At 39.0% G+C, this 15,531-nt stretch overlaps 1 protein-coding gene across 1 annotated transcript; it reads left to right on the plus strand.

Annotated features, from left to right (window-relative positions):
* The first annotated feature begins 299 nt into the window (after positions 1 to 299).
* LOC140239250 (ileal sodium/bile acid cotransporter-like) lies at positions 300 to 11,013 on the plus strand. The gene is made up of 4 exons (XM_072319127.1): positions 300 to 476; positions 1,308 to 1,501; positions 2,629 to 2,833; positions 10,501 to 11,013. The coding sequence occupies exons 1-4, from the start codon at positions 300 to 302 to the stop codon at positions 10,924 to 10,926; spliced, it is 1,002 nt and encodes a 333-aa protein (XP_072175228.1). The 3' UTR covers positions 10,927 to 11,013.
* The last annotated feature ends 4,518 nt before the right edge of the window (positions 11,014 to 15,531 follow it).

The following is a 15,531-nucleotide window of genomic DNA, read 5'->3' on the forward strand; positions in this document are numbered from 1 at the left end:
TATCGAGTGTCGCAATTTCGTATATTTCTAAACCTATCGGGGCAAAGTACAACACCTTTATCATGAATGGTAACACCCCCCCCCCCAAAAAAAAAAAAAAAAAAAAGGAAAGAAAGAAAGTGAAAGACACTTGTCAAATCGAAAGTGGAAGTCATATTTCTATGTACAGGGATGATTTTGAAACAATATAAAGGCCGGCATCACGGCATAAATAACATCCTCTGAATTTCATTTCTATAGGGAGGGGAGGCAAGAGGCAATACACAATGGAAACTACGGAATACGAACCTTCGCCATACATGGATATGGTGACGGACTTCATGAACGCCACCACACAGGCGGCCAGAGGCCCGCCGAAACCATCGGCGTATGTACAGCGACTGAAGCTGGCCAACCAGGTCGTTCTAGGCATCACCTTCTTCATCGTGCTGATTGCAATGGGAGCGTCGGTCGTGCTGAAAGACTTTAAGATTGTGGTAGGTTTATGAACTTTAAGATATGTACTGATCTTCTTCTCGCTCACATCCTGCGGGTTGTTTTTTTTTTATTATTATTCATTTTCCTTCCAATTATTTCTTGTTTGATAAAAAAGCACTTGATGCTTTACGCCGCCAAAATTTACAAATTAAGGGCCTAACTCATTTATCTAAATACTTCAGATATAGTTCTAAAATAGCAAACATTAACTGGTTATTTTCAGACAGATAAATTGGTATAGATTTTTTTTTTTAACAACAAAAGAGACAATCCGTAATTTACACATAAGAAAGTAAAGCCAAAGAACATTAGAATTGAAGCTGAATTAGCGAGAAGTGTTGTACGAAATCTACAGATTTTTCATTGTCAGGTACGGGACAATTTAATCGATATATATCTTTTTTTTAATAAATTCATTACCTTTTTGCAGAGTGATCACAATGATTGTACAGAAAGATTATGAATATGATGCATTTGAACTACTGGTATACACAACAACCAGGATTAAAAAGAAAAAAAAAAAGGGAGGGTGAATAAATAAGAGGTAAAAAGCTATAGAACATAAAATATAGAACATAAAATGACCAACATGTGGCTTTGCTATTTTACAATCACTGCAGTCCCGTCCATTTCAAACAGATTCATTGAAAAAGAGAGCACCATTCATAATAGTATACTGCTGATATTTGAAATGTATTTACAAATATTGAAGAATGGCTTTCCATGTACAATAATTCAGTTAACGTATTCAATTTCTCGTTAGAACTTAAAATAAGGTATGATAGATGTGTGACTGAGACTTATACTTCATCGATAACCCTTTGGCCTAGCTCCGCCGTCCCGTCGGGGTAGTTGTCGGGTTCGTCTCACAGTTTGTCATCCTACCCCTCATCGCCTACGGCTACGCCAGGGTAACTAACCTCGATGCCCCGATCGCTCTGGGCTGTCTCATCCTAGCCTGTAGCCCTGGGGGCAGTCTGTCCAACCTCTACACCTTCTGGACGAACGGAGACGTGTGCCTCAGGTCAGGCGGCTAAAATTGAAGAGTTTAACAATTAGCAAGCAAGAGTTAGACACCAATTTGATTCAATTATTTCACTTCAACTCAGTTCCATCAAGGAGGAGAATAAAAAATCAAGTAAAATAGATTTAGTTTGATTTTATTCCACGGGTCGGCTGGAGGGTAAAATAATTCAGTTGAAATCAGGTCGGATAAATCCAGTTCTAAATCGAAGGCTGGAACAATTCAAGTCAATCCAGTTCCAGGTGGAAAGGATCAACAAATCATTCCAGATCGATACGACTCCCCTAATCAAAGGGTTAGCTCATACAAACACATTTTCAGTGAAGTTTTATTTGCTTTGATTTGATTCAATAAGGTCGTTTACCTATATATTCAAGATTCCGAAACAATTTTCCTAAGATCTATATAGTAACGAGCAAGCAAGCCACTTTGCCATATTTCTAAGAAAAATAATTAAGGAAAGTTTCCTTACATTGTTGCATCGTGTCCTCAACATAGCAATGTACCTACGAATACTGCTTTTAATTTTGATGCTCAATTAAGTCGAAGTAAAGTCAAATGGAAATGATGTTGACATCTGAATCTTATTGCAAAACTTTCGAAGTGTTTGACCGCCCCGGAAAATCTAAAACCTGAATTTTATGCATCCATATCCAAGTTCCCATAACTTTCCACCAAAACCCTCCTACATCGCATTATGTATTTGAATATTAAACACAAAATTAAGACCACCTCGGCTGTGAAATTGCCTACAAACTATATATGCAAACATTTTCTTTTTAATACTCATGCTATTCAGCATAAATTCTCAGATTGTAGGCAGTGATCAGCGTATATGTTTGAAGGGACGCATATGCACTGTATGTTATGATTTCTATTCATACATAACCTTGATTATACTTGAAAGTGGCATGTTTAATATACACTGCATAAGTAATGTGTTTTTACCGTTGTTATCATACAGTATCACGTTAATCATTGCTATAACTTGAAAAAAAAAACAACAACATTGCGTACAGTCTGTACTTACACTTGAATAGACGTCAATTTCAAGGCAAAATTGTATCTAGGAATTCAACGCACCACAAATCTCCGTTCTTGTTAATTCTACATTTTACTACCTTTAGTATTACCATGACAACGCTGTCCACTCTTCTCGCCATTGGGATGATGCCGCTTAACCTGCTCATCTACTCTCGCCGGTGGACGGACGCTGGAACACCCATCCCTTACCTCGACATCTTCATCTCCCTCGTGCTGATCGTCATCCCCGTCGGCATCGGAATGGTTCTTCGACGACTGAAGGAGCGCTGGGCCATGGTCATCATCAAGGTAAAGATGACGCGGAGATTTTGTCATGATTACTACTGTGCTCCGAATAGAGCATGTGCTGTCCATGCTGGCAACTAATACTCTTATAATGACACCAAAAAAAAAAAAAAAGCGAAGAAGAGAAGAGTTAGAAGTGGAAAGGGAAGGGTGTAAAGATCTACGATTCAACCGATTTGTAACAGTGCTATGGTATATATATATATATATATATATATATATATATATATATATACACGTATAATCTGTATTTACTTCTTATACATATTTGTCATCAATCCACTCTCGATGTTTGTAGTGAATAAAGTTACATATTGTAGTTGGAATTTTCAAGTAGAATGATGTTTGTTATTACTGCAGGGCGCCTTTGGAAAGCAGTTTTACAAACCTGAACCGAGGCCTACCCTGCGGTATAGAATAAATAAAACTTAATAAATAAATAATGAGTAGATGGGAGAGAAGGAGAGAGAGAGGGGGGGGGGGAGAAGAATGCTAGTGGCGTGGCTGTTTTCCATGGACACACTCCTACGAAATTTTCTAAGCCACAGAATTTGCGCATTTTTTATTTTTTCAAACTTTATCAACATTATGATATTTTTTATTATGATTTGTGTATGTGTGCGTGTGTGCGTGTGTGTACTTGTGTCTTGGTTTAAATCGTCTCAAATTGAGCAGAAATGACTTGAAGTGAGCACCGGTCGTCTATAAACATTACGGTCGGTGTGAAAATAAGTGGGTCTGGCGACACAACGGGCGAGTTCGACACAAAAACGGGTAGATTTCGACACGCTTAACCAACTTTCTCTTTTGTCATGTGTGTGAAGTATTTTGAGCAGACACTGCATATTACTTCATTTCTCACAGTTTGCGTATTGTTATTTCATTTCCATCATTTCAGTTTTCATGACAATGTATAATTACTATACTGCAATACTTTGGCAAAAGGAAGCAAGTGACAAAAGTGACATTTCTCGTAAAAGAGCAAAATATGTCTCTCATTTACACTGACGTCAATGGACTATCATGATGTCTTATCTAACATATCTCTTAGGATGAGTGTTTCTGCATGAAATTTGGCCTGGAAGAAGAGCTCATTATGAGAATTATGAAAACATCAATAACTCAAATTCGGATGGTATGTCGCTTGCTTCCTTTTGCCAAAGTAGGGCAGTATATTGTTCCACAACTATTGTATACTCTTCTCAGTTTGCTTTGTTTTGTTTAGGAAACCTTATTCTCTGTTACCGAAAATGAAAGAAACTTTGAATTGAGTTTAAGTGAATTAAATTGAATTACACGTCGTTATGGGCAAAGTCCCGTATGATAACAATGCGCGCATGGTTGTGCATGCTTGTTATGTTTACTGTTTAGTTAGTTAATGTGCAATTATTTGTTCGTGTTCATGTTTTCACGTTACAGTCACGATAAAGTAGGTCTACCTGTACTCACAAAGCCATATTCCGATCGCGAAAAATAACATCATCTTTTTTTTCTATTCATATTCCATATTCCATATTTGACACAAGTTTTATATTCCATTTGATTTCAGAAAGATAAGTGTTTAACACAACAGTCAATTTGAAACAAAATTGCACAAATGTATAAGAACATAATATGAGTGACATGTAATATGAGGAACCTACTAAAAAGCAACGCTTGTAGGATATAGGTTCCAAAGGTATAGGCTTTCAGTACATTATGTCAATGTCAAAAATGACGAAACATGCAAGAATTCATCTATTCGTAATAGCTGTCCCTTTTGTGAACCACGCCTTCTATGCAGCTGGCTATAATCCCTGGCGTAAATAATAGACCGTTCATTCTTTGTAGAAACAAAAGGACGGCAGACAAATATTTTGGGGAAAAGCGTCATATTATGGTGACAACGTGAAGGAAATGCATATCTTCATTATGCCGCTTTAGAATGAAGGCTTCAAATGATGAAATATTGTGTGTTCATTGTAATCTTCCTTCTTGCTATTGTTGTTGTTGTTGTTGTTGTTACTCATTGTTTCTTCCCTTCTTCTCTTCGTATTTTCTCCTTTGTTTCATTTTCCTTCACCGTTTACTGAAGTATCACTCATGCTGAGGCATAACTTGAGTTTATTCTTGGTCGTCTGCGTATAATAATCATCGGGCGTCACTGTCGTGACTGTTACCATTTTTTCGTAAAACTGGTTCGGGTCCGGTATTTAGCACTGTCATGAGAACTATAACGAGCGTTGCTGTGATACTGGTGTATTCATAATTCTTATTCTTAAAGTCAATAACGCTGATCATCATGCGAAGCACATGCACACTATAGAAGATGCAGCCTGTACGCTTGATATTGCCACCACTCTCGACATCGTTGATTGTCGATATGTCGAAAGCGTGTCTTCACTGTACCAGCAAGAGTTAATACCAGCACATTTTCCCGCTCTTTATTTTTTCCTTCCTGTCTTTCCTTCTGTCATTTTGTTGTCTTGCTATAGTCTCTCCCAACCATCGCGTGATCTTTGGTAATGAACAATAAACCGAAATCAAAATTTGCGAGATAACGTTTTAGTGACCTTTTTAATCAAAACGGTAAAAAAAAAAAGAGAGAGAAAAGGAATCACCATACAATGTAGGTTACTTCAAGACGTTGTAAGTTTGGCGTCACCATCCCTGCAACCACACCCCCATTCACTTTTAATTGAAAATAAAACGTAGATTCTAAAAGGATCTAACTGATCGTCGATTTACGGAGCATTTCTTGTGTCTTCAATAATACAACATAAAATCATCATTCTGCATTCCCTTGCAAAGGCCGTGTGTAGATGCAGATACGTGGAGTGAAATGAATGAACGTACAAAACACTGGGTTGATGTCGAACTTTGACTATGCCTTAGCTATGGTTATAATTCCTAGTTTGAAATGGAAAATGATACTGCTGACATAGCTTGACATGAACATGTATAATCATAATGATACACACAAGGACGAGTACATGAATCTGAAAAGCGTATACATTTTGATACCAGCAACAAAGTTTAGAACTTATAGGCGATTGCCAGACATGTCTCGATATAAATGAATGTATTGGTGGATAGAATGAATATACAAATGATTAAATGAATGAAGACGAAGAAGTAACGGACACATAAATAATATAGATGCAAGGTTCAGCCATACGAGATCCATACGGATGGTAGGCCTACAGTTAGGCTGCGTTCACATAGAAGTATACTATTCGGATATTCGGGCTCGTTTTTAGAGGGCACGCGAATAGCTTGAATTGAACGATAGGATTTCCTCACACCGGTTCACATAAGAGGGCACTATTCGAAAGTACGAATAGCTGCGAAAAGTATAGCAAAGTGGGAATCGAGCTTCTTCGATTTTCTTGCAGCGTATACCGTCTCTCGTTTATGAAATAATGACACTTTTGGTCTGGATTTGCCCTTTAGCAAAAATAAGCATGTAGACTGACATTCTGATGCAGTTTAGAAATTGTTAATAAGATTTGCTGGGATGTAGGAGGAAGAAATCCTCACTGCATGGGATGGTGAGTTGACGGTGCGGGTGGCGGTGTATTCGGTGCCCGAATACCGAATAGCGAATAGCGAATACCAAATACCGAATACCGAATACTTCTATGTGAACGCAGCCTTAGGGTCCAACAATAAACCAGTTCGGAGTTCCACTTTGCGCATGAGCAGATTGAAGGCTATTTGTACCAACTGGGCATTATATCACAACTGTGATATTATAATGATTACTCCTGGTATCCTTATAAATGGTTTACGTGCCAGCACATCCACCTAACGACAAACCTGGTATTTGGCAATAGAAAGAGTATGCTAATATACATTCAATGCAAAATAATACCAAGAGTGCTCCCCAAGTGTTAATTGACGGACCATTCTAGTCATCTGATCTCTTTGTTTAAACATGATTAATGAACTCCATAAACTGCTATACGTTGGGCAAGCTTATGCATTTTGCCGCTTTGAAAACGGGTGAAGTTCCCTACCACCTGAGGAAAAAAGGTAATTTGTACCATTGTACACATAAGCTAACTCAGAACTAGTTTATGACACGATGCTAAATGACACCATCGAAATCATGCTCCTGACGCCATATTTCATGTACATTCTGTGCTAAACTTTTGAATATTTTGCCTTATTATTCCTGGCTCTTAAAACTACATATCATTCCAAAATGCCCTCTCATGTTGTTTCATTTCATTCTCAATGCCGTCATATTGCAAACTAATGGGACCGATACAGAAAGTTCGTTGAAAAAGGAAGGACGCATATGCAGAATAAAGGAAGTTTTTTAATTGAAAAAAAAAAAAAAAAAAAAAACAAACAGATAAACAAACAAACACCAAGCAAAATATGTATTAAAGGCAGCCGGTCGTCGCAGGCGATTCGCAGCTCAGTAGAAAAGCACGACAAGCTGCTCCTCCCGTTATTGTACCCCCGTACGTACCGAATACCGAACACGACGCTACGCAGCGCACCAGCGAAAACCTGATGGGGCACGAGCGCCGCGCGAGCTGTCCACTGTAATTTCAACATGGACGCCCGAATACCTACCGAATGGGGCCGAATGGGTGCATGCACAAAACCGCACAGCAGCCATGCGCATGAAAATCTCTCCCGGTCCGCGACACAACAAGTAGTGAGAGCTGTAGGGTGTACGTACGTACGTATCTGGCTCCAGTCTCTGTTTATATGCACTATGGTGCCAATTTCAGCAATCTAGGCAATAATATTTAAAAATGTCTGAAAATATTATATAACGATATCATAAATTATTCATATATTACGTTGTTTAATATTTGGTATTTATAAATATGCTTTGATGAGGAAATATTAAAACTCTAAGCTTCATGTATAGCAAGTTGCAATGCATATGGCCATATGGCAGGTTGTTATGATCTCATCGTGCAATGTTGTCTGCTGCGTCAGCTGCATGTGTTATACGTACAGCTTACAGTACGTTGGGCCGGATCGTAACATAACAAAGTTGATAGAAAGTCGTCGGTACCGGTATGTCAGTATCAATATTGTGTGTGGTATGCGAGTACTGTTTGCAATAAAAAGTGCTGTACTGTTTCGGCTTAGCCTTGGCTTTGGTTTAGTAATGAAACCTCACAATGGAGATCAAACAGCCGTCCAACTCGAGGCAACGTATCTACTTGTTTGACGCTATCGACGAGTGCATGGAGAACGCAGAGAGACGTGTTCTTAGCTGGAGGACAAGTAAGAGACCAGAGGGGGAGGCTTCAGCGTCAGCGTGCCGATGAAAATTTTGCTTTCCACTTGCTGGAGTTGCATGAACAGTTTTGCAGGAATTTTTATTTAGAATGTGCAAATTCGTGTTACGACATGCACGGTGGAATTGTGTTGCCACGGCTTACGCCAATCAAGCAACCCCAGCTGGCCAAGTCAACAACTTCAAGGAATCCAGATCCAGATGATGTGTAAGTAGAAGTCTACACATGAATCAGCGATTGAAGTGGAATGACTTTTTCTAATCTAGTATCAGTAACTTTAGGGCATTTGCGTTTGATCGACAAGTAGGCCTATTTTTCTATGTATAATTCCGCGTTCTCATTTATGTCAAATTATGATAATGCCGTAATTGAAATGACATTTGCTGGGTCAGTTTAATGTCATTAGTCCCATTAAATGAGAAGTTTTTCATATCAATCATGTTATGCAAATTCCCCAAGAATATGATTTAGGATTTGCAAATAAATTAAAAAAAAATGAATAGATCTATCGCAAGCTCCATCATACATGTAGTCTAACCCAATAGATCTGGTAGAACTCTAACGTTTAAACAGGGGAACTAAAGGTTCAAAGATGATAGATCTAATAGATTCTAGTTTAGGCCCTACTTCGACTTGAAGGTATGTCGGTTGGTGCACGGTCCCTTCTATCACGGCCATAGCCCGACCAGACACTGTTACGCTATGCGGAAACTCGACGTACCATGTACAGCGACTGGGCTGTGTATAGTTATCACGGCCACAGTTACACTGTGCAGTGCAACTGTGGCCGTTGGCCCTGCACGGGCACAGTCGCTTCCGGTCCCCGTCCTGAATTTACACACGCCAGGGCAAGTATGGTTGGACCTACTTCTAATCGACCGCCTAATGTTTATCTGCTTGATAAGAATATGTAACACTGAAATTCACGTAAAAAAAACTTGACCTACGTGATTGAGAAAATCCAGCTCTATCAAATGCCGTTGTTCCGTTTTCGATTCGAAGTTTCAGTGCAAAAATATCGCCGACGAACTTGCGTGGCCTCGTTTCAGCTCCCCGCGGTATATCGCGTTAATAGGATCGACCGCTGTTTTTGCATTGACAATGCACGCAAACCGAGTTGTATTGAACACCGTGTTGTACGAAGCTTTTTAGAAGCCTTTTAGAAACTTCCATAGACGTTACATTGTGCTATTGTGCTATTGCGGTGAAAATATTCATTCGAAATTTTGTCCTTGATTAAAACCATTAATGAACAATGAATTATCGCGTTTTCCCACACCATCCTCATCTACATTCAAAGCCAATCCATTTTTATGTGCTTTGCGCGCAGAGAAGTGCGTACTAAGTGTTCAGTGCGCGAATTATACGCGGTCGGTTTCAATAAGGGTGGTCGATATGTAGTAGGGCTACACAAGACACAGGGTCTCCGACCCAATCGTCCGCGTTCAGAATGGACAACTCGGCGGTAATATCCGCTACCCATGACGATGTGTCATCGTCCATGATGGCCACCCTACCTATATATAATCTGATCTGACGATTACAGTGTAGTTAACGACTGACGACGATCGACGGTGCGATGAAGAGAAGGCGTACATTGTAGTCGTACAAGTATAGGCAGCTAGCTACTATAGCTCATGCGAACATTGCATCACACAGTACCGTACCATACATTCAATTCACATTACACAAAACGTACTCCCCGCGCTCAGATCAATCAAGCGAGCAAACGAGATACTATAGCGCGATACATTGCTTTAGGGATGTCTTGCGCACACACACATTTCGCTTCGTAGCAACTTCGGAAGCGAGTTTACGTGCTGCCGCCCGCGGCTGAAATATGTCCATGTATCCTCGCGACTGGGTGTCTTTAAAGCAGAATCCAAGAACAGCTGATATCTTCTTTTTTTCTTTTTTTTTTGTACCGTGTCATAGCTTTTGTCATTAAGGAGCATAATATATGCCCTTCAAAGGGACACTTATGGCAAATGAATAAAACAAACAGACCGAAGGAAATTGTAGGTCAGGATATTCAGCTATAGAAGGAAAGAAAGGACAAGTATGTACAATGAAAGGAGTTTTTGGCCACTTGATGAATGGTAAGTCAGTTAACACGACGTCAGCTTTCATCACAATTAACAAGACTTTGTTTACTAAGACTTGTGTAGCAAGACTAACATTTTCATTAAGGGACCTATACATCAAAAGCTCTGCTTTTTAGTAGGTCCCCCACATCATTTTCATGTTCATAAAATTGTCTTCTACTGTCTCCTTTTTAATTACGACGCTACGTCTAGTCTTATGTCCAATCGATTGTATCATGTTGTTTGTGTTTGAGATGTGGAACAATAGAATAAAATCGAATCAAAATCAAAACTAGTTATTTTACTGTACTCCTCCTACTGCTCTGATTCCCGACAGCCGTGCAGTCTTGTCGGGTTCATCGGCATTGTCTGCAGCATCGCAATCATCAGCGTGATGAACCCGCGCCTCTACAGCTCCCACTGGACCATCTGGATCGGCGCCATGGCCCTCTCGTGGTGCGGCTTCGCTGCCGGCTACCTCCTCACCCTCCTCTGCCGCCAGAGCCACTCGCAGTGCCGCACTGTCGGCTTCGAGACCGGCGTCCAGAACGTCGGACTCTGCTACGCCATCATCTCCTTTGCCTTCCAGGGCACGCCCCTTTTCATCCGCATGTTGACCTTTCCCGCCCTGTTCGGTCCGCTCAGTATCTTCATGGGATTCGGCATTACGGCCATCTACAAACTGTACGTGTGCTGTCATCCCCATGACAACGAAAAGGAGGAGAAGGATGAGAAAATTGCATCCGACGAGGAAGCCGTGTAGATAAAGTACATTGGAAAGGACCGTTGCGCTACTTCTGGTTTCTTTCTTTAGCTTTTTGCATCTTCCTCTTTGTATACCACATGAATATTTCCGGGTCATGTAATGTAGAGAGGATGATTGAGCTGAATTTCAGCAAAGACGAAAAAACAACAACAACACACAACTGTTAGCCCAGTGATGATTACTTGCCATTGATCGTGTACATGGTGACAAAGAATGTAACATAATGTAATATTGGGCAATTGTTTTTGTGACGGAAGACGTCCAATAATCTTAAGATCAATCTATTTTATGAAACTTTGCATTATCGTACCTTTGGCCTAAAAGGTGTAAAACCTTGTGTGTCTCAAAGTGTGATTGTGCTTGGGTTCTGTGCGAATAGATTCAGTAATGTACGTGCATATGTGTTTCGACTTTCCCCTTTAAGACACAGTCTCCGTTTACGTGTTCCGAAAGAATCGTAAATGTTTTTTTGCCGGAGTTATTTTTGTCCTTACATTTCTAATACAATAATGATCTTAAACACTGTCAAAACCTTGGCCTAAACATCACTGCTGATATCCACACAGCGACATTAGTGACGTTTTCCTATTATAGTGTATTCAAATTTTGAACATGAACTAACTTTTGCAAACGCCTCCCGTCACAACCTCTGGTACGCTTTCGATAAGCTTCGCTGTAAGTTTGTGTGGCAACGATCGAAAAAAAAAAATGAAAGAATAGATAACAATATTCAATTTGGTCCCATCTCCTAAAAGAAATGGAATGCATTCTAACTTCTCCAGTGGGAAGCGTTTGCTTCTCTTTGCTGGTTAAAAAAAAAAGAAAAAAAAAACGCTCTTATAAATTTTAAAACATGGTGAAACTGTCTATCTCGAAGTGACAAAATTTGAATTTGAACTTGGAAGGAGGCGGAAAGGCTGATTAATCGTCGCTTGTGTTCGAGGGGAGCAGTCTTGGCGGTGCACGGACCAGGTCAGGGTTGCCACGACGATGTTACATTCTTGTCCCAAACTCTCAGATGCTGCAAAGCGTATCTTAAATGTTCAATTTGATAAGCGAAACTCCAAACTACACGTTTAGGTATTACGCTCGGTTCATGATGTATTCAATGTACTCCAAGAGACAGAAATGACTACTGTCTTGGAAACAGCTTAACATTTTCATTGTCTAAGTGCCAGTTGTGCATGCTGTGCTTCTGAAGTGGCTGTCGGCGAGGATCGGGTCAAGTCTCTCTTTTTTTTTACATGCTGGAGAGAGATCAATGGTACTGCCCAGTGATTCTTGAATGCTGCCATCAACGGTCATGAACCCGGTCGAGTAACAGGTTTCATAACTGTAATGTAGATCGTATGATGATATTTGTTATCACATTATATATAGCGTAATATCTATGTATCAAAACATGGTTATATACATATTTGTATCCGTATTCATTATCCTCCTCCTCCTCCTCCTCCTTCTCTACTTCTTCTTCTTCTTCATCTCCTCTTCCTCATCCTCCTCTTTCTCCCCTCCTCCTCCTCCTCCTCCTCCTCCTTCTTCTTCTTCTTCTTCTTCAAGGATCATCTTTCTTTTACTTTTATTTCTGTTGAAGATTTTTACTTTCTGATGTATTTTGGAGAAGGCTTGCTGAGATTTCTTCCACTAGTGATTCGCTAGAGGGTATTTCGATTGTGTCGAAAATGTTATAATTCGATACTCGTTTGACAAATATTCTGTATTGGAACCACAATTTATTTTCAGCAGTGCAGAGTTGCCAAATGAAGTTATTAATAGAGGGTGATGTCCTTAAGTCAACGATATGACAGTTAGAATAGACTGTAAGTCTTTGTTTGATAATCAGAAAGAGATTTTCCATCAAAAAGCTCAAAACAAAACAACAGATGATGTTTGCCGACCAGACATTATGGATAAGATGATTCAATGCATTGTATTTTAAAGCTCTGATAGTACTATTTCAATTATCTTTGATTGGTTTTGTTATAAAGTTATGTAATGACTTGGCAAACTGCAAGTAAAGAAGACCCATGCAGCGATGCAGTGTGGTATCAGCTACAAGATAAAATTTGGTGACAGGAGCAGGTGAACTACATCGGGTGTACAGACGTGTGTGAAAGAAGTATGCATTTATTTTCATGGGATATATATATATACAGTTAACAACAAAATTATTCATACCCCTGGGGAATTTTTAGTTTTGAGCAGATTTCTTACAAGTAAAGGATGGAGTGATGGTGACTGGGTGTTATATCTCAACATTTCTATTGTTATGCAAATGAGTTGAAACTGGGATTAATGTCAATTTATAGAGGACAAATAAGAGTAAAAAGTTAACACCCACATCACCATCACTCCATCCTTCACTTGTAAGAAATTTGCTCAGAACTAATAATTTCTCAGGGTTTTAATAATTTTATATATACATGTATGTATACGTATATATATATATATATATATATATATATATATATATATATATAATACAGTATATATGTATATTGTCAGACTTCTCAGACGGAGTTCAACATAGAAATAGCAGACATTACAATTACAGATAAATATTCACCCCTGCTGATTATGCTTTGATATCAATTATAATGTTTTGTCACTTGTGACGAATAAAACGAATAAAGAGATAGTCCTTTTATCATAATAAAGACATAGACTTATTGAAATAAAGAAAGGGAATAATAAGAGACGGAAAGATAGTGAGGACATAAAATTAATGTAAAATACTTCAATATCCAGTCGAATAAAATCTAATAATGAAGTGCTTTGTTTTCGTGTGTTCTCAAATTTGTCGTCATAGTAATGACTCGGCAATGAGTAATGACCTACTATGCGTACACAAAGCGAAGGGAGAAGGCATACCAAGCGCAGCTCCGTGGAACACTTTCATCCGGGGGTGTCAAGGGAACAATCATGAACAATCAACTGAACGACGATGACATGTGATCAATACCGCATGCTGTCGCGTGACACGTACCCATTATGATAGCAGGTGCTATGGACAGCTATGAAAGGCATCGTCTAGTCATTAACATTCACCTTCTCCCCACCCCCCCCCCCCAAAAAAAAAGAGAAAAAAAGAAAAGAAAGTGGAAGAAGAAAAAGAAAAGGAAAAAAAAGAAGAATGAAGGCGGACAGAACAATTAAGACAAATACATTTTGTGTCCATTTCAGACAGGATAAAGCGGTGCATTTTCTTCTACTTAAAAAAAAGACAATTCCTTTGCAAATACATCCCATATCTGTTGATACATCTTCAGTCAATGTCCTCTGACGAATGTTTGCATTAATTCCTTCACAGACTCCAACTCCAACATCTTCTTATCCTCTTGAGGTAAAAGACTCTCCCTCCTAGAACCCCTAGCAAACTGGAGACTTTGATTGCGCAAACTTGAAATAGATAATAATGAAATAATGAACATGAAATAGATGATGAAATAAATCTAAATCTGGAGACACACAGCTAGGGTGGGAGAAATTCAAATTAAGATAGGGAGAGGGGGAGATTTTGAGAAAATGGTTTAAACCAGGAGAGAGTTGCATATTAAGTTAATGTGTGGATACGTCTGGGTGTAAATGTGTGCAAATGTTGGTCAAATGCCGTGTGAGGAGTACATTCATTCCTATTTGGCAGTTTCCTCTTCTAATGAACAATGACAAATGTATTCATGATTGCTGGTGTTTTTTCTCCTGTGATAAATGCAATCATTGGTTCTGACGTCACTTCCATTGTGTGCAGCCATCTCGACTGAGATCACGTGATGAGTTATAAAAATACCGTTGGATGAATGTATACAATGAACCTCCGCATCTTCAGTCCAGATACTATAGTACATACCCTGTATCTTGAAAGCTTTTTGAAAAGTCCTGAGGTGGGTCTACCCATATCTTTAGCCGTATCTATACTGTGTCAAGTTTTCTGTAATAAAAATACATGTATACTCATAATGGACAGACGTTAACGGTGGAGTAATTGGTGCAGTCGTAATTTAATACGTGCACGCATGCGTGTACGTGTTGTTTCCATTTCCTGTGATGAACACAATCTGTCTACATTATGAAAGTCAAATTTGGCTATGAATAAAATATCTCTCCTTTAATTCCATCTCAGCGTAGGGATGCACACATCAGCCTGGTCCTTGTTTTCAGAGATACAATGTCTTATCTGATACAGGACGTATTTTACAATCTCTTTGTTATCCACTCTCACAGACTTAACGTCTCGTACAAGGTTACTTTCATATAAAATAGACTGGATATTTCAAAACTGAATGTCAGGCAAGTTATGAGTTAATTTGATAGGAAAGAATAAAGTCTGCCCAAAACCGAATAAAAATTAGGGAAGTTAGATACAAAGTCTCGCTATCTTCTGCAATACTGTTCTCTTACAGTTACATGTTATATTCCTGGATGACTACCTTGAAAATAATGATAAGTCAAAGGTATTCAGATTTGAGACTGACACATAATTGGATTCGAACAAAAAGCTGGAAATTTCCAGTTTTTGTGTACAAACTATATGACAAGTTGTGAGGAGATGACATCATCAACTCACTAATTTGTATATTTATGCTGACTTATATTTTGTGAAAA

This window comes from Diadema setosum, chromosome 15 (assembly GCF_964275005.1).
Source record: "Diadema setosum chromosome 15, eeDiaSeto1, whole genome shotgun sequence".
Taxonomy (NCBI): domain Eukaryota; kingdom Metazoa; phylum Echinodermata; class Echinoidea; order Diadematoida; family Diadematidae; genus Diadema; species Diadema setosum.

Excerpts from the sequence above, each read along its gene's own strand:
- LOC140239250 (XM_072319127.1), top strand. The coding sequence starts at position 300 with ATGGATATGGTGACGGACTTCATGAACGCCACCACACAGGCGGCCAGA. Across the intron at positions 477-1,307 it reads TGAAAGACTTTAAGATTGTG|CTCCGCCGTCCCGTCGGGGT; the intron begins GTAGGTTTATGA and ends CCTTTGGCCTAG. Across the intron at positions 1,502-2,628 it reads AACGGAGACGTGTGCCTCAG|TATTACCATGACAACGCTGT; the intron begins GTCAGGCGGCTA and ends TACTACCTTTAG.